Here is a 25,546-nt window from a genome sequence, read left to right on the forward strand (position 1 = left end):
TTTCAGTTTGGGAAGATGAAAAAGTTCTGGACAAAAATGTTGGGAATGGTTGCACAATATGTTCAGTACTTAACTCTACTGAACTGTACACCTAAACATGATTAAAATGGTAGGTTTTATGTTACATACATTTTACCACAAAACCAAAACCAAAAATTCTTTCTATCATTTAAATGAGGTTTTGTTTGGTGGGGGGTGCAAGTAGATACCAGTGTTCAATCCACTATCTTTATGCAGAAGTCTTTTGTAAGTGAGATTTTTCCCCTTATTTCTACTCTTCAGGCCAGATCAGCAGTTCTAAACTTTAGGGTACATAAGAATTATTACAAAGGGTTCTGACACAAAACTACTGGTTGTTTTTGTATACTTTATTTTATAGGTGATCTCAAGGGTGATTTTTATACCACATCAGGTTTCACTTCCTACGGTGTTTTAGAGCCTGGCCCTCTTATGTTAAGATGCCACTGCTTGGCTGGGTGCAGTGGTTCAAGCCTGTAAATTCCAGCACTTTGGGAGGCTGAGGTGGGTGGATCACCTGAGGTCAGGAGTTTGAGACCACCCTGGCCAACATGGTGAAACCCCATGTCTACTAAAAATACAAAATTAGCCAGGTGTGGTGGCACACTCCTGTAATCCACTTGAATCCAGGAGGCAGAGGTTGCAGTGAGCTAAGATTGCACCACTGCACTCCAGCCTGGGCAACAAGAGCAAGACTCCTTCTCAAGAAACAAAACAAAACAAAAAGCCACTGCTTACACTATCTTGGGATATATTGAGAAAACTATGAACCAAAGAACCAGAGAGGTGATGTTCTAGACCAGAACACAGGTTCCTCTCTTTACTTCACACATTAAAAGGCTGAAGTCAGTGGCAAATAACTTTAACTATCAAATAAAAACACATATGGGGGAACCGGGGCTATTTAGCATGGTGAAGAAGGTTTGGTGAGTTGAGGGCTTTGGAGTGAGCATGAGAACCCCATCCCAGATCTCTAATACCATGAGGGCTCTCACAGGAAAGTGGAGTTGCACAGAATTCTGGGAAGCCCCAGCAGGGACCTGGCACGGGCAGAGAAGCCACTGGGTGTGAGATTCCAGTTTAAAAGAAGGGAGAGTTTCCTGTCACTTGGGCTGGACTGCCAATGGAGCATGAGGCCTGGTGGCTGGCAGGAAGACCCTTTGGGAAGCAGGTGCTGGGGCCTCGACTGGCTAACCTCTAGGAATTATTTTAGCCCTGGGATTCTCTGTGAAAAGAACTCAGTGTTCATAGAACATTGACCCAAGCAGTAAACAAAACACCACACCCTGCCAAGCCGGAGAGTAATGTGGTATGTTCTATTTTAAGAACATAATCCACTAAGAAACACAGACATCTAAAAAAAGGAATGTATGTTTATAGGCAACATGCAAGCCACAATTCTAGTCCTCCCCCTGCCTTTCCAAAATTTCTCTTTTTAACAATGTCAATTCCAAAGCGTAAACAACAGTAATTCTCAATGAAATGCTCTGGTGAGAGTTGTGAATTTTTTCCTCCTAAGAAAAAATATCTTTGGATACATCACTTTTCAGAGAGGAAAACCTTCAAGTTGAACTACGTTGATTGATTTTTCCAAAATACACACTTTTTAGAAAGTGGTAAAAAAATTAAGCAAAAAAGTGTCAGAAGAAGCACCTTCTCCTATTTACTCAAATGTGCATATTCTTTCTGCAAGACCCTCAAAGCAGTAACTGCATGTTACCAGGCTGAAGCAGTGCCTCTTCCTACTCACTGCATTCACTTTAAATATGTATCTTTCATTCAGTCTCCGGAAGGATTCAAAACACTATAACACAAACTATGGATTATTGAACTTCAGTTCATTGGTTTCCTCTGAGAAACTCAAAAAAACTTTTAACATTTGGCCGGGCGCGGTGGCTCACGCCTGTAATCCCAGCACTTTGGGAGGCCAAGGCGTGTTGATCACCTGAGGTCAGGGGTTCGAGACCATCCTGGCCAACATGATGAAACCTCGTCTCTACTAAAAATACAAAAAATTAGCTGGTCATGGTGGTGGGTGCCTGTAATCCCAGCTACTTGGGAGGCTGAGACAGGACAATGGCGTGAACCCAAGAGGCAGAGGTTGTGGTGAGCCGAGATCGGATCACTGCACTCCAGCCTGGGCAACAGAGTAAGGCTCCGTCTCAAAAAATAAATAAATAAATAAATAAAATAAAAACTTTAAAAATTCAACTTATCAACTAAATTAACAATGGGCACAGCTTTTATAGACAGAAGAAACAGAAAATCAGTTAGCTGACAGCAACTTCTACTTCTGCCACAGCACTCTAAGCACATGTGAGTCATGCAGACATTTTACATCGTGTTTCCCATCTCTCACTACACCTGACATCACACCTCTATGGTTTTGATGGTCTAGAATTATCAACCTTATTGGCAACTCCTATTAAATCTTTTTCTGATAACATAAGGCATAAAGATGAAAAGAGATAAAATGTATGGCTTCTCCCAAAAGTTCTCTTTCTCTTAGGAAAATAGAAGATACTAAAGACCTTAAAGCAACCTTCCCTGCCAATTTCCATCACTATCATTGGTCTCCTGGGATGCAGTCTTCAAATCACCAGGAGACCAATGATAGTGATGGAAAGGTTAACAGCGGTCAGGGCTGCCTGGCACTATGCCTACTGTGTAGTAGCTGCTGAATGTACGCTGACAAAACTGATGAAGAGAAAGAACAAAGTTGATTTTTCAGATAGGGATCCTCAATCTTCTTTTTTTTTTTTTTAAGACAAGAGTCTTACTCTGTCACCCAGGCTAGAATGCAATGGCACAGTTTTAGCTCACTGCAACCTCCACCTCCTGGGTTCAAATGAGTCTCCTGCCTCAGCCTCCTGAGTAGCTGGGATTACAGGCTCCTGCCATCACGTCCAGCAAATTTTTGTATTTTTAGTAGAGATGAGGTTTTACCAGGTTGGCCAGGCTGGTCTTGAACTCCTGACCTCAGTTTTCTGCCTGCCTTGGCCTCCCAAAGTGCTGAGATTACAGGTGTAAGCCATCGTGCCCAGCAACCTTCTAATAAAACTCTGTATTCTCTCAGTAGGCAACAAGTGCAGAAAGACAGATACATAGAATCATGCTCCGTATGTACCTTCTAGACATGGCAGTCCTGCCCTGGTTATTGGCTGAATCATGATGATTTTTTTTCCCCGAGTCTTTTCTACACTATTTCTGTGGGAAAACCTATGGAGACTGAAGATTAACCTAACATCTCAGCTTGCAGGTATTTTTTTTTTTTTTTCTTTTTGGAGACGGAGTCTCACTCTGTCACCCAGGCCAGAGTCCAGTGGCACGATCTCGGCTCACTGCAACCTCTGCCTCCTGGGTTGAAGCGATTCTCCTGCCTCAGCCTCCTGAGTACCTGGGATTACAGGCATGCACCGCCATGCCTGGCTAATTTTTGTATTTTTAGTAGACCTCGCCATGTTGACCAGGCTGGTCTCGAACCCCTGACCTCAGGTGATCTGCCCACCTCGGCCTCTCAAAGTGCTGGAATTTACAGTCAAGCTTGAAGAGTAAAATAAGCTGTGTGTTCTCACTCCTCACTGCATACCAGAAAGATACATTCACTTCCTATCAGATGAAATGTTGACCATAACCAGGAGATTTTTGAGGCACCTCATCAAATTATACAAAAGGGAAATAATATTTCTTGGCAGGTAAATAGGGAATAATCACTGAGGGCAGCAAAGTACTGATTTTAAAAGAAAATATCCTTATTCAGCCAAGGTTGAGCTGCCTGGGGCAATATTTCAAATTAACTACACACGTTTCCTAAAATTAATTGTCATAACCAACTGCTATTGTTTGACACCTTTGCTGACGAAGATCAGCTAAATGTATTTCGACCTGAAAGTCAGGAGGCCACCACTGCCATTTTCCACACCAAGAGAAATGTTCTTGGAGTAAACACTCCATGTGTATCCACCAGCTGATTCTTTTCTAGATTACAAAGGGAGGTTGTTTACTTTTGAAAGAACAAATTGCTCAGCCATGATTGTTAATTATTTGAGTCAACAGTAGTACAAGAGTGCAAGTGAAATATCTTCCTAATCAAAACAAAAGCTGTCTAAATTCTCCAGAGTTTTTATTGGAAACTACCCTCAGTGCAAGAGAATGAAAATAAAATAAACTGATATATGACAAACACTAAGAATATCTGAAAATATGTTTAAACCTACATTTGGGGCTAAATGCTCTTTTCCCGATCTGCTTTTAATGTCCTTTCAGAACAGTATGAAACAAAAACAAAACTTAAAAATTCATAAGAGCTAAAATAAAAGTTATTTACAAATAGATAAGAATACATAAATTCAGAAAAATTCACCATAGGAAAATATAGACAGAGAAGCTTCCCTGTATTCAGCAAACAGTGACCAAATACCTATTATATGCCAGACTCAAGGTACTGGAGTGTTCTTCACTATCTCTAAGAACTCAAAAGAAGGTTGTCGTGTAGTTATAACAGAGACCATATGGTCTGCAAGGCCCACAATATTTTCTTTTCTTTTCTTTTCTTTTTTTTTTTTAGACTGAGTCTCGCTCTGTCGCCCAGGCTGGAGTGCGGTAGCGCCATCTGGGCTCACTGCAACCTCTGCCTCCTGAGTTCAAGCGATTCTCCTGTCTCAGCCTCCTGAGTAGCTGGGATCACAGGCGCCCACCACCACGCCCAGCTAATTTTTGTATTTTTAGTAGACATGGCATTTCACCATGTTGGTTAGGCTGGTCTCAAACTCCTAACCCCGTGATCCGCCTGCCTCGGCCTCCCAAAGTGCTGGGATTACAGGCATGAGCCACTGCACCCGGCCAAGACCTACAATATTTTCTATCTGGCCCTTTGCAGAAAACATTTGCTAATGCCTATTCTAAATCAAGATGTATCTAAAGGAGAACCATTGGGTTTATTCAAAATTTGTCCAAACAGTGTTGGACTGCCATGTACTCAGTTATGGAATAGTCAGTGGATATCCTGAAGAGAGCCCTGACCCCCTAACCCATGAGTCAGAGACGTCAGATTCATGCCCAGCCTCACCATTTACCTGACACATGGCTTTGTTAGTTCAGATAACTCCCTTTCTGTCTAGGGTTTCTCATCTGTCAAATGGGAGAACTTGCCCACATTACAAGATGTTAAAGTGTTTTGGTTACTGTAAATGCACAACCTCGAAGTGAATGTACTAGAAAGCTATCACTGAATGTGTACTTGCACATGTGCCAAGTACCATGCAAGGGCTTCCTTTGTGTTACTGTATTTCATCCACATTTAATAGAGTATCGCCCTGTTAGAGGAGTACGACTCCAGTCTTCCTTTTACAGATAAAAGAACCACAGCTCAGACAGGTTAAGGGATTTGCTTGTTGTCACACAGCAAGTAGTTAACCTGAGAATCACACCCAGGATTGTCAGGCTCCAGAGCTTATGCTATGAACTATGGAGAACATTGATTCCAAAACTCTGACTCACTGAGTGGTATCCACCAAATCTATCCACTTCATTGAATAAAAGGCCTACTGGAATTGTTTGAGACAAACGCCAGTCTGGGCCTACCACAGGGGTAGTACAAACTGTGTGACAGCCTCCGTCATGTGCTACAGGTTATGAATTGCCCATAAAATAAACATTAAAGCTTTATCCATACAGGCAAGTGAAAGGGAGCCCCAAGCAATGATACTATAATGTTACCTTGACAGATGCCAGGATCAATTTCAAATTAACAAGTAACCCATAAAAAAATGGCTCAACTGCCGGGTGTGGTGGCTCACACCTGTAATCCCAGCACTTTGGGAGGCCGAGGCAGGCGGATCACGAAGTCAGGAGTTCGAGACCATCCTGGCTAACATGGTGAAAACCCGTCTCTACTAAAAAATACAAAAAATTAGCCAGGCGCGTGCCTGTAATCCCAGCTACTCGGGAGGCTGAGGCAGGAGAATGGCAGGAACCCGAGAGGCGGAGCTTGCAGTGAGCCAAGATCGCGCCACTGCACTCCAGCCCGGGCGACAGAGAGAGACTCCGTCTCAAAAAAGAAAAAAAGAAAAAGGACTAATGAGCTTTATCAGATTAGAGGGTGATAAAGAGACGATATCAAAATACAAAGTGTGATCCAGGATTGGATCCTGGTGTGGGGATAAAAAAAAAAAAAAATGCTAGAGGTCACTTTGCAAAAACTGGCAAATTTTGAAAATAAAGTTTATATTAGGTAATAGTATTGTATCAATGTCAAATTTCCTGAATTTTTAAAACACTTTTGAGACTAAAGTAATAAAAAGGGCCATGATACCTGCAACTTATTTTTAGAAGGTCCAGAAAAAATATTAAAAATTATACATCTGTATATAATATAGACATATAAATTATATAACATACGCCAAGCAAATATGAGAAATGTTAACAATTAGTGAAGAGAAAACAAAAATTCTTTGTGTACTACTCTTGCAACTCTTGTAAGTTTAAAATTATTTTAAAATAAAAAAGTAAAATATCTGAAACTTTGCTACATGGGAAAATGCTTATGCTAAAGTGAGTAAAAACATTAGGATACAAAAGTTCATTGTAGAATGATATCACAAGAATAGGGGTAGCTTTTACACGAGTGACTATAGAGGTTAAAAAAAATAAAGAAAAAAAGAGAATGAGTGTAGTTTAAAATATACATATTCGGAGGAAATAAGTCTAAATGTTACCAGTGGCACATCATTTCTGAGTGGTGAGATTCGGATTGAGTTTTCTTTTCTTCTTTTTATACTTTTTTATGTCTACATTTCTATAATAAGCATGCGTTATTTTCATAATCAGGAAAAATGAGGCATTAGAGGGAAATTATACATTTTTATGAATTAAATATTCATAAAAATCTGATTCAGTTTTCAAACAATTTTATGTACTAGCTTGATAGTGGAATTTGAAGATAAGGCATCTAAGCCCTAGATAAAATCCTGTTTACAGCAGCAATACCAAATTGGTAAATTTTACAACACATTAGAAATTATTTTCCATTCAAGCCTCAGAAGAGTAGGGGTGAACTACAGGTCTAGTGCAAGAAACAGCTGGCACACCAATATTCAGCCAGAATGTTTTCCAGATTGTCAATTGACAACAAAAATAATTGTGCCTGCATTCAAGAACCCATTCTTCTAATTCATCTCTTATAGTGACTTCTTTTTTTTTTTTTTTTTTTTTGAGATGGAGTCTCACTCTGTTGCCCAGGCTGTAGTGCAGTGGCGTGATCTTGGCTTACTGCAATATCCGCCTCCTGGGTTCAAGGGATTCTCCTGCCTCAGCCTCCCAAGTAGCTGGGATTACAGGCATGCACCACCACACTCAGCTAGTTTTTGTATTTTCTATTAGACGGGGTTTCGCCGTGTTGGCCAGGGTGATCTCGAACTCTTGACCTTAGGTGATCCACTTGCCTCGGCCTCCCAATGTGCTAGGATTACAGGCATGAACCATGACACCGGGCGTATGGAGACATTTTAAAAACCCATTTCTGGTTCTGAAAATTAGAATACTACATGGTGTATGTATGTGCATGTGTGTGTTTATAATTTTTTTTGTGAACTATTGGAGTCAGTTGCAGACATAATGCATCATTATTCCTAATACTTCAGGGTACATTTCCTAAAAACAAAGACTTTTTCCACCTAACCACAGTCTAGCCTCAAAATCTTGCAATTAACATTGATAGAATTCTACCATCTAAACCATAGACCTCATGCAAATTTCAATCTTGGTCCCAATGATTTTTCTTACCAATAAAATGATCCAATTTAGGCTTCCATGTCTCATGTCTCTAGTCTCCTTCAATTTGGGGTACTTTCTTGGTCTTTCCTTATCTTTCATGACTTTTACTTATTTATTTATTTGAGATGGGGTCTCACCATATTGCCTAGGCTAGCCTCAAACTCCTGGCCTCAAGGGATCCTCCCACTTCAGTTTCCCAAGTAGCTAGGATTATAGGCGCAAGCTATCATGCCCAGCTAATTTGGGGCTTCTAAAGATTATTGATAAGTGATTTTGTTGAACATCCTGCAATTTGGGGTTATCTGATATTTCCTCATGATTAGATCCAACTTAAGCATTTGTGCAGGAATATCACAGAAGCGATGCTGTGTTTTTCTCTGTGCATATCATCAAATGGTGCACAATGCCAATCTGTCCAATTGCTGATGGTGTTAGATTTGATTATTTGATTAGGGTGGCATCTGCCAAGTTTCTCTACTGCCAGGTTACTATATTCCCTTTGCCATCAATATGTATTTTGTGGGAAGACACATGCAGCTGTATAAGTATCCTGATGGGACGATATAATCATTAAAAAAGGTATACTAAGTAGCAATCAATGTTCAGCCTCCAGAAAAAAACTAACAGAATTTCATAATAAGTTAGTTAGTTACATTTAAGAACTATACTATCCTGGAAACACTTTTTCAGAACTTTCCCAGAGAAAAGACGCTGGGGAGGGAAATCCCATAATGTAGTCACTGCAGTTTGCCAAAGGTAAATCTAATGTTTATCTGCAAAGTCACAGAAGTGGTGACATTTAGATGTGCAACCTTTAATCCCTGGGGAAACTTTGAAAAATAAATATGATTTGCCCTCTAGATATATCCTTGGAGCTGGCTTTCTTGACCTATCTGAACTTTCTTGTTTGTTCTCTTAACAAAAGGCTTTTAACTGAGATAAAACAACAAGCTAGGCTAACCCTGGCTTGAGTCTGGATCACGCACAAAGTGATCCAAAGAGTGTCAAGTGTCCATGTAAAACACCCTATAAAAGCTGTATCAGCCAAGGCAATTCTCAGCTCAGGTCATGCGGCTCACTTCAAGTGTCCCAGTTGAGAGGGCGTCCAGGAACTCCCCAGAGAGAACAACCTGTAGTCTTTTTACTTAAGCTTCTTATTTCCTAAAAGCTTTGTGTTTGTCTGAAAACACAAGACCAGCAATGACGCATTCTTGCTCAGAACAAAAACTGTCATTAAGATGGACTTGCAGACAGAGGCTTCAGGGCTTCGCACTAAAGACTCATTCTGTGTTTTGGAATTTATGATGATTATTACAAAAGAAATTGCAGAATCAATTGTAATTTTCCTTTCTTATACCTGGCAAGCACAATGGTAGAAACCTTTCCTAAGGCAATGCTTAACAGTTTGGGCTTGGTGCGTGTGAAATATAAAAATAAAATATAAAATATAAAAATAAACAGTGATGCATGTCTCCTCTCTCTCATTGCCTCAGGTTTCCATTTTCTAATTGAATGATTCTCTTTAGAGAATCAAAATGGTCACATGCAAAGTTAACCAAGTAAGAAGGGGAGAAAGCAGGCTAGGTAGGCCAGAGGAGAAGGGGCATTTGGGGGATCAACCAAGGTAGAGCCGGGGCAGAAGTCAGGGGACAAAGAATGCCAGCCGACAGAGTAGCCTGAGTTTTGGCTACTCCCCAAGGTGGGTTATCTGGGCATGCAGGCTGCATTTGAAGGGCAAGATCATGCGGACAGATTGTGGCTCCAAGTGGTTCAGACACCTCTATAGCATTTATACCCTATGAACACTGCTCCCTCAAACAAGACACTACGCCAGCACCCAAGGATTACTACACCTAACTCCAAATCTCACTCAAACCAATGGCTTCTTCATCTACCCCCATCCTTGCAACAAATCCTTAGCACAATTCTCAGAGATGCTAGAGGGCAGAGATAAGTAATTCCTTTAAAGTCTGCCTTTAGTTTCTCTTCCTTTCCCATGCATGACACTATAAGCAAATTCTATCATCCACATGATTCTGGAGAGACCCAAGCTTAGCAGCAGGCAGTTTTTTGAGACTTTTGATAGATCAGGGACCGCTCCATTCTGATGGGCCCCTTGCCAGCCTCAGCCACAGAGCTGCTCCAGAGAGAGCCCGCCATCCCTAGCAACAGTGGGCAGTTTGACTTTGGGTTAAGAGAGGCTTTTTTTGTCCTCGTGGCCGAGTCCTAAGGAAAGTGATGAAGATTTAGAATTTCTTATTTTCTCTGCCACTTCTTTCTCCCTCTCCTCCCCCTCATTTCTGCCCACATCAACAGTTTTCTTTACATTGGAATGTAGTTAAGATTCTATATTTTACCAACAGGCTTAAGCAGGTACTTTCCTAGGTTTAGGGTTATATTGGTTCAGAGAAAAACTTTGAGAAGGAAAAACTAGAAATTCCAATATAATGAGTTAATAGTATGAACTACTAATAACTCATCTTTCACTGTTTCCCTAACACTATCTGCACTATCTATAAACACGAAATGGTGAGAAAATCACAGATAACCAAATGTTTGACTTAGAATGATCTTACTGATCTTGTACATATATAAAAAAGTCCTATGAAGACTATAAAAGGTTAGTTAATAACACAGTGACGGGCAGAGCAGAGGCATCTCCCAAATTACCCCCAGATTCCTATCACTCAATACTACTACTTAAGTCTGAGGGAATTTTATAGACATAATTTTGGCTGAAATTTACCCACAAGAAACAATGGCAGTGCTAAGTAATTAGAAAATACGCCCATTTTCTATGTATCAGGGCATAGAACAATCATTGCACAGAAAGATTCTTAAATGAAAAATAATTGATCTTCATTGAAAGCTAACTGAAAGAAGGAGGAGTTACAGAGGACATGTATCCATCCAAGTGACTAAGCATAGAGAGGGAGAAAGTGAACTGAGCTGTGAACTGTCAAAGATGTCAATAAGATAGACTACATCCTGGGAGCCATGAGTAGAGGTGGCCCCTCAGTAAATGGCAGGCTTTCCAAAGTCACAGAAGATCTTTACCAATTTAAAAAAGTGAAAAGCTATATTCCTGTTAGTCATTTCCTAGAGAGGAGAAAGTAACATTTGGGACCTCGCTAAAGCAGCCATAAGAATTTTATGTTTATCCCCTTTTACATCTCTAATAGTAACTATTACTGAGTACCTATCAGATTCTCTAAACATTGAGTTGAACTATATGAAATTCCTAATATTTGACCATTTGACTTATAAAAATGGCAATTTCAGATGGGTTCTACCAATTCTTTTTTTTTTTTTTTTTAAAACAGAGTCTCGCTCTGTCATCCAGGCTGGAGCGCAGTGGCATAATCTGGGCTCCCTGCAGCCTATGCCTCCTGAGTTCAAGCGATTCTCCTGCTTCAGCCTCCCACATAGCTGACGCTACAGGCACGTACCACCACGCCTGGCTAATTTTTGTATTTTTTTAGTAGAGTCAGGGTTTCACCACGTTGGCCAGGCTGGTCTTGAACTCCTGACTTCAAGTGATCCACCCGCCTCGGCCTCCCAAAGTGCTGGAATTACAGGTATGAGCTACCGCACCTGGCCTCTGATTTCTAATTCGAACCTTGCAAGATGGATATTATTACACCCAATTACAGACGGAAAAAAACAGAAATGCAAAGAGGAATAGTAGCATACTCAAGGTCATGAAGACATTAAAAGTGCCATGTTCTGACTGGGGTCTCATAGACCCCAAAGCCAAAGGTCAGGCGCCTCTCTCTATGGTACAGCATGGAGTCATCTGAGTTAGTTCAGGCAGTTAAACATGTATTAAGCAGAACACAGAGCTTCAATCATCCCAGTGAGCCTAAGTTTTAAAACAGATTTTCTGCCGCTACCCAGCTTATCACAATTGACCAACTTATACTTTTCTCAGTCCTCTGGTCTACAAAAATGAGAGGATTTGACTGAAGAACTGATGAGGCTCTTTTTTCATCTTCTAAAATGAGTCATCACAAATAAACAGAGATTTTAAAATTTAGTTCCTAAAACTTTTTAGTTTTTAAATTTACTTTTTAAAATTCTTTTTAAGATAGTCATTGTTCTTTGGAAACTACCCAAACAATATAAAATAGTTTAAAGTAGAAAGAGAAGAGAAGGTCTCCCCCTCCCCTAATTTTAGCGGTCTGTCTGCATTTGGAATTTTGCCATATACAAGCATGTGACCTTCAACCATTCCCGTAGCTTCCCTGAGACTGCGTTTGAGTGCAGAATGGGACTGGACGATGTTGGCTCCGCTTCCTCTCAGGGGAAGATGAATGTATGAGAGTAGGTGAAAGTGTTTCCACTACGGGTTTTGGGCTAGGTTGTCAGTACCGCTCTGCTAGGAGTCATGGTCACAGGCTTCCCTCTCTGGAGTTTTCCAGGATGCCCCTCGGGTGGGGATGGCCGCCAACCCTCTTCCTCTCCTGGGTCTCACGATTACTTAGCAAGCAGCCTTCCTCCATTAGTCAGGACAATAAGGGTTGGGCATCTTGAGCTAATCAAGTGACATTAGCAAAACGGAAATAGCCGCCTGATTATGATTTAACCAAAGTAAAAATTCTTATAAAACTATCTCTGAATCATGTTTGCATCATTCCTGATAATCAGACCAGGCGGAAGCCAGTGCATGCGAGTGGCCACGAGGACTCACTCTGTTGCAGCTCCACCTCCAGCTCACTTGTGCCCCAAAGACCCAGGTTCTGCAAAGCAGATGGGCCATGTGGAAGCTGTTGTTTCCTCAGTGCCTCCTAGCTCTCCTTCCTAGTCCTCATCGCAGGGTTTTAGAGTTAAGAATCCAATAAGCAAATGCACACGTCATTTAATCTCAGAGCTGACAGAGGCCCACAAGATCGCCTAGAAATTTATACCCCAGAACACGAACATGAAAACAGCTGAAGGTCCTGCCCCATCAAGAATACGGAAGGGTTTAAATTAACCACATTAACAAGCCACAAGAATGACATGGAGTGGCCTCAACACACTAAAAATGAACCTGTCTCATGATCAAAGGATATTTCTCTTCTGTTCCTGGGACAAACAAATGCTTTGAAGTCAACTAACAGGCATACACAAATGAAAATTAATATCTGTAGTTTTCAAAACACATTTTGCAGGTCAGCTCATTTGATGTTGAATGGTTGGGAGCAGAATTTCTATTTATTGAAAACAGCATGTGCCAGCCATGTCGGACTTGTTACTGAACTTAATTCTTAACAGCAGTGGCTAATCCTAGGTATTACTGGCCCTATTTTGCAGTTTACAAAACCAAGGTTTTGACAGGTGGAATAACTCAGTGGTTCATTCTGGCCTCCCTACCTCTGCTGGGCTCTTTCCCTACAACCTCTTCTCTTTAGAGACCTTTGTTCTTGGTGCATATGTGAATTTCACTGCGGCTTCAGAAAATAAAACATTTTGCAAATTAAGTCAAGGTGACACTGAAAAACGTTAGCTCCCTTCCTACATTAGGGTCTCGTTTCTTTACTGTAAGATCCTTCCACAGCGAACAGTCCCACATTCTCCCAACCAAGGGTTAATTATCTCTGGCACCTTGTTAACCCAGAGGTGTGGCAAACCAAGAAAGTTCTGTTTTAAGAAAGCTCCAGGCCGCGTGTGGCGGCTCATGCCTAATCTCAACACTTTGGGAGGCCGAGGCAGGAGGATCACTTGAGGCCAGGAGTTCGAGACCAGTCTGGGCAACATGGCAAGACTCTCTCTCTACAAAAAAAAATTAAAAATTAGCCAGGCGTGGTGGCACACACCTGTGGTCCCAGCTACTCGGGAGGATGAGGTGGGAGGATCACTTGAGCCCAGGGGAGGTGGAAGCTGCAGTGAGCTGTGTTGGCACCACTGCACTCCAGCCTGGGCAACAGAAAGAGATCCTGTCTCAAAAAAAATTATTTAATTTTTTTTTAAAGCTCCAATTTTGCCCTCACTAGAGAAAACCTCAGACCCACCACTACAGCAGAGATTCCTATATATCTCATTATTTGCATGATATTAGCATGCTGTGTTACCAAACCCATTGTCATTCCCCTCAGCAACTACCACCACCCATACCCCTTATTTTCAAGCTATTCAGTTGCCTCCTTAAAGGGAGAAGTACAGAAGCCTCATCAGGAAAATAGAAAAAGAACAGAAAAACAAAATCAGCCAAGTGAAATCTGTTGGAGACTTTGTCCTCCTTAACCAACCTATCATGAAAGTTTACTTAACTAAGATACAAATCCTAAAAGGATTATACATTCCATGTTCTGTAATTCTATCTGCCCCAAGTTCTACTGATACTCAAAATTATCATCTTACCAGGAAAAAAAAAAAAAAAAAAAAAAAAAAAGAGGGTTTGGAATATAAGCAAATACAACTCTAAACCCAATATGGGAAATTCTTACTGGCTAAATGCTCACTTCCCTAAAAGCCACACAAATTGTATTTCAATCACTGCTGCCTCATCATTATTCTTAAAAGATTTTGTCAAAATGAAAGTGTCAAAATTTAATTAGACAAAATAAACCTCCAAGTTTCATGTTTGTTTTTAACGACAAATATAAAAATAAATTTTAAGGCAGCACAACTACCTTACCTACTTCAGCAGATTAAGGAATTGTCCACATAAAGGAAACTGTTGATCAGAAATTCCATTAGAAAGACAACACCAAAAAAAAAAAAAAAGAACCTCTAGGAGATGTCTAGGAAGCCTAGGCACCTTGCATTAATCTAAGCAAAGCTCAGAAGTGTGCAAATTAAAGTACAAACCATTCAGTTTTAACCAGCATTTTCAGAGAAATTTTCATTAATACTAGTAAACAGAAACACAAAGCAATATCTGAAAGAAAGCTGAGACCTTGATACTTTTTGTCTCTCACAATATTAGCTTACAGCTTAGCAACAGCCAGGGCGGAGGAGGAAATTCCTCTGTTCACACCCACCCCCCATTGATGCCTTTTTTAAGAGGACTGTGCACAATGCATTTTAAAAAATCTATTGTTGGGTGAAGGAAACTCAGATGTTTTCTTCTCCTGGCTAATAATGGATTCAATTGCCTTGAAGTCAATAAACTCCTCGGTGGGAAATACCAAGCAGCAGCCAAACAGGAATAGAGTAAGTAATGCACCAGCCAGCCAATGTGTTTGAAACCTACATTCTAGAAGGCCTTTCAATAGTGAAATACTTCATTCAGCAAACCTTTTCAATTTCACTTTATTTGTAACTTTACAAAGTTTTCTTAATTATCATTGCTGGGAAAATGAGAGTATTTCAATGTTTGAGATTCAAATAATCTAAATATGAAGTCCTTAATTGAGAGATCAGCCACGATAGCACCGTTCTCCCAAAACAGACTGGAACCTGGCATCCCACTCTCGGTAATCTGCCCAGAGTTTGAGAAAGCTAACTCCTTCGTTAGTTCGATAAAACAGACTAACATTAGAATGACTAATAGTCATTCTCCTTCCCCATTCTCTATCTTCCCAGTGCAAAGAAAGGCAGGTCATACTTATTATTATCTATTATCTGATAAAACCAAATGAAGAGCTCTCTCTTTCCTTGATAATGAGTCTCTAGAACTGAATACTATCTTTGCTAAAACTATCATAATCTGAAAAGGAGGTAAAATAGGAAAGGCATAATAGGGACCATGAATACTTGCAAAAACTGCAGCAAACAGATACTAAAGAGTATCTGTCGTCATATTAAAAAGACAAGAACAATATATTAAAAATAGCCAAAATGTTAGTGGGCAATATGTTATCTCCTTTATATTTTAGTACTGAGTTCTAACCGTGTGCCAAGCTGTTTCAATCTTTATCTACATTTTTTTTTTTTTTTAAGAGACAATGTCTTGGTCTCTTCCCCAGGCTAGAGTGCAATAGTGTGATCACACCTCATTGCCGCCTTAGAACTACTGGGCTCAAGGGATCTTCCCACCTCAGCCTCCCAAGCAGCTAGGACTACAGGTGTGCACCACCATGACCAGTTGAGTTTTTAAATTGTTTTTAGAGACAAGGTTTCACTATGCTGCCCAGGCTGCTCTAGAACTTCTGGGTTCAAGTAATCCTCCTGCCTTAGCCTCCCAAAGTGCTGGGATTACAGGCATGAGTCACCATGCCCATCTTTTACCTACATTTACTCACTTAATCCTCTCAACAACTCTATGAGGTAAGTACTATTATCTGCATTTGACAGATGAGGACACTAAATCTTACACAGGTTCAATAATTCACTCAAAGCGACAAGGATAGGAAGTCACAAAGCCAGGATTTGAGCTTGGGCTTCCTAACTGTGCTTTAAGTCCATACTCTCTCTAAGCCATCCTCTTCCAAAAACTCCACGCCAGCCATTTTGCAAATCTACACCTACGCTCATAGGATACATCTTGAACTGGTGTCTCATACACCTTTTGCTCCATGATTTACTTTTTCATGTATCTGTTCTTTGCATCTTTGCTAGGGATAGTGAACTTCTTGAAAGTAGAGAACTGGGGAATTCTTTTGATGCCTGGAGGACCTCATAGATGGATTAACCTCTCAAAAACAAGGGCAAGACAAAAGGTGGAAGCAACCCACGTATCGAATGAATGAATGGATATACAAAATGTGGCATGTAAACACAATGGGACATTACTCAATTTTTTTAAAGGAAGGACATTGTGACACATGCTATAACATGGATAAACACTGAGGACATTATGCTAAGTGAAATAAGCCAGTCACAGAAAGACAAATATGTGATTTCACTTATATGAGGTTACTAGAGTAGACAACTTCATAGAGACAGAAAGTAGAATGGTGGTTGCCAAGAGCTGGGGAAGGTGGAAGAAGGAAGGGATAGTTATTGTTAAATGCATATAGTTTCAGTTTTGCAAGTTGAAAGAATTCTGTGAATGGATGGTGGTGATGGTTGCACAATAATGTGAATGTACTTAATACCACAAAACTGGACACTAAAAAATGGTTTAGAAGGTACATTTTACATTTTATGTATTTACCACAATTAAAATAAAAAACAGGGCAGGCACGATGGCTCACACCTATGACCCCATACTCTGGAACATCAAGGTGGGAGAATCGCTCGAGCTCAGGAGTTTGAGACCAGCCTGGACAACATGGTGAGACCCTGTCTACAGAAAATTTAAAAATTAGCTAGGCATTGTGGTGCACACCTGTGGTCCCAGCCTCTCAGAAGGATGAGGTGGGAGTATCGCTTAGGCTCAGGAGATCAAGGTTGTAATAAACCACGATTGCACCACTGCACTGTAGCCTGGTGACAGAGTGAGACCTTGTTCTAAATAAATAATGATAAATAAATAAATAATAAATAACAGACAAAAAAGGACAACAACCAGAATAAATGTCTACAGAAATGTCTTAATGTCTACAGCCATGCCTCTGTGGGGCCGTCAGCCTGCTGTCACGGAAGTGCAGGAAGCTGGCCGTCCACCAGAAAGTCATCCCACTGGTATGACACCAAAGCTCACTGACGGGGACAAGCCATTCAACACTGTCGCCGTTGCGTTTCCACAGCCTTGCAATCTGCAGGTCACCCTCAGAACAAGCCCTTTCTGAGAGCTGTGAAAGCAAGAGGAAACATCAAACTCCAAGGAAGTATGTCTTTAAGACCTCAGCCTCTTCCTGCCTCATAGGCTGGTCCTGTAGAGGGCCCTGATATCTGGTGCTCAGTGCCAGAGGACAAGTCCAGGCATCCATCATTTCCCTTATCATGGGGCCACCGAGGTCCCAAAAATAACGAATGAGGGGTCGTTTCCACCTTGGAAATGTGCCAAGTCCACATCAAATTGCAAAGGAAACAATACTGAGAAGTGTGACAGCTTGGGATTCCTGCGATGACAGAGGTGGGATGATGAAGGAACTGCCCCAGTTCCGGGGCCAGAGAGCTGCTGTGGCAGTAGGAAGCAGTTCAACCCATATCCTTCTCTTCAAATCACAGTCCTGTGGCCTCTGCTGAGGACATACCACTAACTATACAGGCTTGAACTCCTGGCTTCAATCAATCCTTGCATCTCAGCCTTCCAATATTCTGGGATTACAGGTGTGAGCCATCATTCCTGAACTCACTTGAGCCCTCAAACACTTTCTGAGCCAATTCACTACTAGCTGCCTAGGACCCAATGTGTTCCAGACCGAGGCTGGGCTAGGAGGTCAGACAGGAGAGGCACTTCCATCTTGGGAAGACGAGCACACACACTACTAGGGGACTCAAGTTGAATTTTCTCTTTAGCTTTCAAAAATCTCCTTCTATTAACATTTTTTATATCATAATCAATGTCGTCTTTTACTTCCACTCCCCCCTTCTCCTCCTTAGGTAGGCAGCCAGGCTTTTAACTCCTTGCTTCCGGGATCTCATATCAAGGAGGTAAGATTCTTCTAGGGTTTTGTAAACATCTAAGCCATCAACAAGATTTGCAAGGTGTTCTAGAAAGGCTCCTTACCCCCTCCACCCCTGGTTGTTTCACTTTGGTCCCTGGAAGCTCCTAAGGGAACTGGCAAGGCTTCAAAGAAGAGAGGCCTCTCGTGTGATGACATTCTCCGGAATTTAGGCGGGCGAGGTGGCGGGCGCCTGTAGTCCCAGCTACTCCGGAGGCTGAGGCAGGAGACTGGCGTAAACCCGGGAGGCGGAGCTTGCAGTGAGCTGAGATCCGGCCACTGCACTCCAGCCTGGGCGACAGAGCGAGACTCCGTCTCAAAAAAAAAAAAAAAAGAGAGAGAGAGAGAGGCCTCAGGCTTCAGGTTCCCAGACTTACCAAGGATTTCCTTGACCTGTCCCATGCCTGCATGAACTGGTAGACAGCCTCAAACTTGACCACGTGGACAGAAACAGTCAAAAGCTGTGGAGACGTGTTATGGGATGAATTGTGTGCACCCCTGCCCCAACCCCTGCTCCACTTCCTATGTTGAAGTCCTAAACCCAAATACTTCTGAATGTGATGGTATTTGGAGACAGGGTCTTTAAATAGGTAATTAAATTAAAATGAAGTCTTTAGAGTGGATGACTCTAATATGACTGGTGTTCTTGTAAGAAGAGGAAATTTGAGCCGGGCGCAGTGGCTCACACCTGTAATCCCAGCACTTTGGGAGGCTGAGGTGGGCGGATCACTTGAGGTCAGGAGTTTAAGACCAGCCTGGCCAACATGCTGAAACCCTGTCTCTACTAAAAATACAAAAAAAAAAAAAAAAAAAAAAAAAAAAAAAAAAAAATTAGCTGGGCGTGGTGGTAAGCACCTGTAATCCCAACTACTCGGGAGGCTGAGGCAGGAGAATCACTCGAACCCAGGAGGCGGAGTTTGCAGTGAGCTGAGATCATGCCATTGCACTCCAGCCTGGGCGACAAGAGCAAAACTGTGTCTCCAAAAAAAAAAAGAGGAAATTTGGACACAGAGGAGAGACAGCGTGAAGAACACTGGGAGAAGACACCCATCTACAAGCCAAGACCTAGAACAGAACCTTTCCTCACAGCCCTCAGAAGCAACCAGCCCTGCAAACACCTTGATCTTGGTCTTCTAGCCTCTGTCAATGGAAGAAAATGACAAGACAAATCTCAATCATTTTAGGAGATTTATTTGCCAAAGTTAAGAACACGCCTGGGAGACAGATCTACGCCTTTCTCCAAAAATAATTTTGAGGACTCCAAATTTAAAGGAGAAAAGGCGGGATATTGAGAAGCACACAGTTTTCACATAAACAAAAGGGGCAGAGGAAAAAACGTGGAGAATCTGCGTTTTACATAAGATAGCACAGACACAGTGGGGTAGGGGAACAATCAGATATGCATTTGAGTCTGGCAGGGCCTGGGTGACCACCTGTATAAGATAAGCTATCAATTTGCGTTGCCATGGTGAAGTTTTAACAGCTCACCAGGAATCTCCCTTTGGGCAAAATATGGGGAAGGCAGGTATCTTTGCATCTTGTAGCCATCTTATTTAGGAACCAAAGAGGGGAGGCAGGTTTGCGTGACCCAGTTCTCAGCTTGACTTTTCCCTTTGGCTAAATGAGTTTGGGGTCCCAACATTTAATTCCCTTTCAAAACTATATGAGAAAATAGATTTCTGTTGTTTAAACTACCCAGGCTGTGGTACTTTGCTATGGCAGCCCTAGCAAACTAAGATAACACATGTGCTAGAAATCACTGTTGAAACCATTGTAGACAGGTGTTGGATGGACCACTTCCCACAACCAAGCACATTCTAAAACCTTAGGCCCTGCATGTAATCCTAGGGTGGGTGTGTCTAAAAATAATAGGTTACATTTTCTTGTAATGGGACAGATTGAAGGCTTGGAGATAAAATTAATTTACATAAGTTTTAAAATGCTATTTTTTATGTGGTACATATATACCATGGAATACTATGCAGCCATAAAAAAGAACAAGATCATGTCCTTTGCAGAGACATGAATAGAGCTCAAAGCCATTATCCTCAGCAAACTAATGCAGGAACAGAAAACCAAACACCGCATGTTCTCACTTATAAGTGGGAGCTGAACAATGAGAACACATGGACACAGCGAAGGGAACAATACACACTGGGGCCTCTTGGTAGGGGTGGGGAGGGACAGCATCAGGATAAATACCTAATGCATGTGGGGCTTAATACCTAGGTGATGGGTTGACAGGTACAGCAAAGCACCATTGCACACGTTTACCTATGTAACAAACCTGTAGGTCCTGCACATGTATCCTGGAACTTAAAATAAAATTTTATTTAAATGCTATTTTTTGTAAGGCTTTGTTTATGGACTGAGATTTATACCCCCAACCATAGTAAAAGGAGAGAGCAAGCTTAGTTTGTATTAAGCACTAAGAAGGCAGCATAATAAAAACAGGAATGATTATGAGACTGTCTCTAACCACTAGCCTATAGGGATTCCAAGCCTGACTTTGCCACTAGCTGTGTACCCTTGCCCTAAACCCTTGTGTCTGTTTCTTCATCTGTAACAAAAAATTATAATAATATTTGTCCGGCATGGTGGCTCACGTCTGTAATCCCAGCACTTTGGGAGGCCAAGGCAGGCAGATCACTTGAGGTCAGGAGTTTGAGACCAGCCTGGCCCACATGGTGAAACCCCGTCTGTACTAAAATACAAAAATTAGCCAGGCATGGTGATGTGTACCTGTTGTACCAGATACTCGGGAGGCTGAGGCAGGGGAATTACTTGAACCCAGGAGACAGGTTGCAGTGAGTCGAGATCACGCCACTGCTCTCCACCCTGGGCAACAGAGTGAGACCCCGTCTCAAGAAAGAAAGAAAGAAAGAAAGATATATGTAAAAAATAATGGTATCTCTATCAAACGTTGTTATGGGGATTAAATATGACAATCCACATATGACACTGGAAATAGGGCCTGACGTTCAGTCAACATTCATTATCAATAAGCAGCTTAAACTCACTTTTATAACAGAGTATCTGTGCTTATGGAAGATTAAACTCACTGAAAACACATAAAAATGTGTAGTTTTTGGCCGGGCGCAGTGGCTCAAGCCTGTAATCCCAGTACTTTGGGAGGCCGAGACGGGTGGATCACTAGGTCAGAAGATCGAGACCATCCTGGCTAACACGGTGAAACCCCGTCTCTACTAAAAAATACAAAAAACTAGCCGGGCGAGGTGGCGGGCGCCTGTAGTCCCAGCTATTCAGGAGGCTGAGGCAGGAGAATGGCCCGAACCCGGGAGGCGGAGCTTGCAGTGAGCTGAGATCCGGCCACTGCACTCCAGCCTGGGCGACAGAGCGAGACTCCGTCTCAAAAAAATAAATAAATAAATAAATTAAAAAATGTGTAGTTTTTTTCAAAGTTAAGTTACACCCTTCTGAACAAAACTTGATCACAATGCATGGATGAAAATGGGCCCATGTTAAAGGTTCAAGGTTTTATTAAATTGTACCCATACATTGTATTATGTCTTCCTCTGTTCACTCTGTCCTTGGTTTGGATGCATTCTTCATAAAGCTGCAGTAATTGTTAATTTGTATTTGTTCAAGTATTTGCAAGTTAGTTGTACAATGATTCTTGTTAGCATATTTCCCGGCAGGCTTTGAAAAGCATAACATGTGGCAAAGAGGGTTTAGCGGATCTTGCAAGAGGTGACACACATTATCATGCCCAAGAGACCCTTGTGGAGTTCATGAGATGTGACAAGGTACTTTAGAAGGTGTGGGCTGGGAGAGGAGGTTACCTTAATGGGACAAATGTCTCTAAGAAGACATACAAGCAGAGATTGCCTTTAAAATTAAGGAACTGCACATTCAGGGAAACAGACCTTCAGACAGCTTACAAGTAGCTTAACTTGTAAGCTTAACTTAATATTTAGAGTAAAAACTCCTGCTGTAATCCCAGCACTTTGGGAGGCTGAGGCAAGTGAATCACGAGGTCAGTAGATGGAGACTATCCTGGCCAACATGGCGAAATCCCATCTCTACTAAAAATACAAAAATTAACTGGGCATGGTGGCGGGCACCTGTATTACCAGCTACTCAGGAGGCTGAGGCAGGAGAATCGCTCAAACCCGGGAGGCGGAGGTTGTGGTGAGCCGAGATCGCGCCACTGCACTCCAGCCTGGGCAACAGAGCGAGACTCCATCTAAAACAAACAAACAAACAAAAACTCCTGGACCCATCGACCCTCTTTTCTCATGAGAGGTTATGGAGACAGCAGCTGTCTCAGCACCAGTTCTCACCCAGCACAGAAACAATGTAAGGGGAAAAAAATAGGGCCTGTGGGCCTGACCTTGACCAATTCATCTCACTTTTCCGTCTTCAAAATGGAATTAAAAACTACCCAAGGGGCCGGGCGCGGTGGCTCAAGCCTGTAATCCCAGCACTTTGGGAGGCCGAGACGGGCGGATCACGAGGTCAGGAGATCGAGACCATCCTGGCTAACACGGCGAAACCCCGTCTCTACTAAAAACACAAAAAATTAGCCGGGCGAGGTGGCGGCGCCTGTGGTCCCAGCTACTCAGGAGGCTGAGGCAGGAGAATGGCGGGAACCCGGGAGGCGGAGCTTGCAGTGAGCTGAGATCTGGCCACTGCACTCCAGCCTGGGCGACAGGGCGAGACTCCGTCTCAAAAAAAAAAAAAAAAAAAAAACTATCCAAGGACCCCAAAGAGTAGTTGTGAGGCTAAAACAAAATTACCTGGCCCATCCCAGCACTTTGGGAGGCCAAGATGGGCAGATTACTTGAGATCAGGAGTTCGAGACCAGCCTGGCCAACATGGTAAATATTAAAAATACAAATATTTGCTGGACATCATGGTGCGCACCTATAGTCTCAGCTACTTGGGAGGCCAAGCCAGCAGAATCACTTGAACACAGGAGGCAGAGGTTGCAGTGAGCTGAAATCACACCACTGCATTCCAGCCTGGGCAACAGAGCAAGACTCATCTCAAAAAAAAAAAAAAAAAATTACCTGGCCCACAGAGGGCATTCAATCACAAATTACAATAATAAAAAGCCTAGTAGACCATCTTGCAGACACCCTGATCTCTGATTTTCTTCCTCTCGTTTATGTACCTTTAAGATTGATGTATTTTAAAAATTGTTTCTAACATTGATTTTCAAACACTTTTCTCAAGACAATTACTATACTAAAAATCGATGACCAGGTGCCAAATTTTCCCTTTCTGAGCATAAATGATAATCCTTCATAGACACTGCTCTCATGATCCTCACCCCCCAGTCATTCCCCATAGCTCCCTATTTTTCTAATGTATAGCCCTCTGGAGCAGATCAGATGGTGAGTGAAAAAACACAGGCTTCCCAGTCCTGGGAAGACACATTCCACTCTGGCCAGAAGCCGAGCACGCTGACTTCTTCTGCCCTAGCCTCTGAGTCCCAAGGCCAGGCTTGAATGTTCTGCAGCTGACCAGTCACTGCCCACACCCCCTTTCACATCCACAGCCCCACATTTCCTTTGCAAGGGAGAATGAAAGTTATGAAAAGATGATGCATAGAAATTGCAAAAAGATTTTATTTTTCTTGGAATGCCTTGGTCTTAAACCCAGTTTGGGTTCCAAAATTTGTCTAGAATAACCTATTTCAAGGATAATGTCCACAAAAAAGTAGTAGAAAATGATTATTCTAGTACAAACAACTAAAGAAAGCAGGAAGACATAATAGAACAACAACAAAAACACCAACTCTGTTTTAGAATTCTGTACTTCAAGAAAGAGCAAGTTAATTTAAGAGTAAAAACAAGATAGTAGACATTTTTGGCAACTCTCAAAGGGACTCTCACAACTGGATGAATGACAGGAGCTCTTTATTGGATATAATTTCACTTCAAAACATTTCCCATCAGCTGGGTGCAGTGGCTCACACCTGTAATCCCAGCACTTTGGGAGGTCGAGGCAGATGGATCACTTGAGGTCAGGAGTTCGAGACCAGCCTGGCCAACATGGTGAAACCCTGTCTCTACCCAAAATACAAAAATTAGCTGGGCGTGGTGGCACATGCCTGTAATCCCAGCTACTAGGGAGGCTGAGGCAGCAGAATCACTTGAACCCAGTGGGTAGAGGTTGCAGTGAGATCGTACCAATGCACTCCAGCTGGGCAACAGAGTGAGACTCCATCTCAAAAAAAGGAAGAAAGAGAAGAAAAAAAGGGAGAGAGACAGGCGATGGAGGACAGATCTTTTCAGATGTTCTGGGCCAGGATCTAAAGAGCACGGGAAAGAAGGAGGGAGGGAGGATAGGTGTCCACCAGTGGAAATGGCTACAGTGTCATGGAATTGAAGGAGTTGAGTAAGAAACAGTGAGGCGTGGATCCACACAGGCAGGGAGGAAAAGATGGTAGGAAAAGATGGTAGGCTTTGGCTCCCTTTACCAATTATTCATTTATTTGCATTCCTCCCCCAGCCTCCAGGTGGCACAACTGACCCAGCATATCTTGCTTGAGAACTGAAAGGTAGGATAAAGGCCAGGGCAAGTCTTAGGAATAAAACAAAGAAACAGAAGGCACTGTTGCCAGGCAGGATTGGGAATGGGAGGGAATGTTGCCTTGTAGCACCCTCAGTGGTGGGTACTCAGTACATGCTTAGAAACTTTTCCACTGCATCCTTGATATTATTGTTTGAGAGTCTGACACTCTCAAAACTCTAATGGAAATCTTTCATGCTTCAATTTAAGCTCTTTTTCTCTTTTCAAGTCCCAATAAAAAGATTCCCATTTGCATAGCACACTGCAATTTGTATCAACTCCTTTAAGATCTACTTCCTAGAGATTTGCATACATCTGAGGCTACCGAAACATATCTACAAGACGTGAATTCTAGATCTAGACAATTAGACCAGGGTTTTTCAACATCAGCACCATTGATATCTTGTGCAGGATAATTCTTTGTTGGTGGAAGGGGGTGTCCTGTGTGTTGTAGAGTGTTTAGCTGCATCCCTGGTCTCTATAATTCTAGTAGCACCCTTCCTCCCTCACTGAGATAGGCCAATCTTTCGGATCCAGTCCATGGATTCAAGTCCTGAGTCTTGGCCAGGATGCATGCATAGTGGTAATTGCCAGACCTTCCTCCTCTAAGCAGAGCTTCCTCACACAGTAACATGTTCAGGAATCATTAGGGATTTTGCTAAAATGCAGATTCTGATTAAGTAGGTCTGGGATGGGGTTCAGGATACTCTAGTTTTAACATGCTCCTGGATGACAGGAATGCTGCAGGTACCCAGACCACACTTGGAGTAGCAAGCCCCTATAGCACTGGTTTAGTA

At 42.1% G+C, this 25,546-nt stretch overlaps 1 protein-coding gene across 5 annotated transcripts in view; it reads right to left on the reverse strand.

The window, feature by feature from the left end:
* Positions 1–25,546, reverse strand: part of PALM2AKAP2 (PALM2 and AKAP2 fusion) — a 534,816-nt gene that overhangs the window by 87,434 nt on the left and 421,836 nt on the right. The window contains exon 1 of one of the 5 annotated variants that reach the window (XM_050761428.1): positions 18,587–18,670. The exons of the other annotated variants lie outside the window; for them this stretch is intronic. Coding sequence (XP_050617385.1) covers positions 18,587–18,619 — 33 coding nt within the window. The 5' untranslated portion in view covers positions 18,620–18,670. Of the gene's footprint in view, positions 1–18,586; positions 18,671–25,546 lie in introns of those variants that run through there. 5 annotated transcript variants of the gene reach the window in all.

The sequence above is a fragment of the Macaca thibetana genome, chromosome 15 (genome assembly GCF_024542745.1).
Source record: "Macaca thibetana thibetana isolate TM-01 chromosome 15, ASM2454274v1, whole genome shotgun sequence".
Taxonomy (NCBI): domain Eukaryota; kingdom Metazoa; phylum Chordata; class Mammalia; order Primates; family Cercopithecidae; genus Macaca; species Macaca thibetana.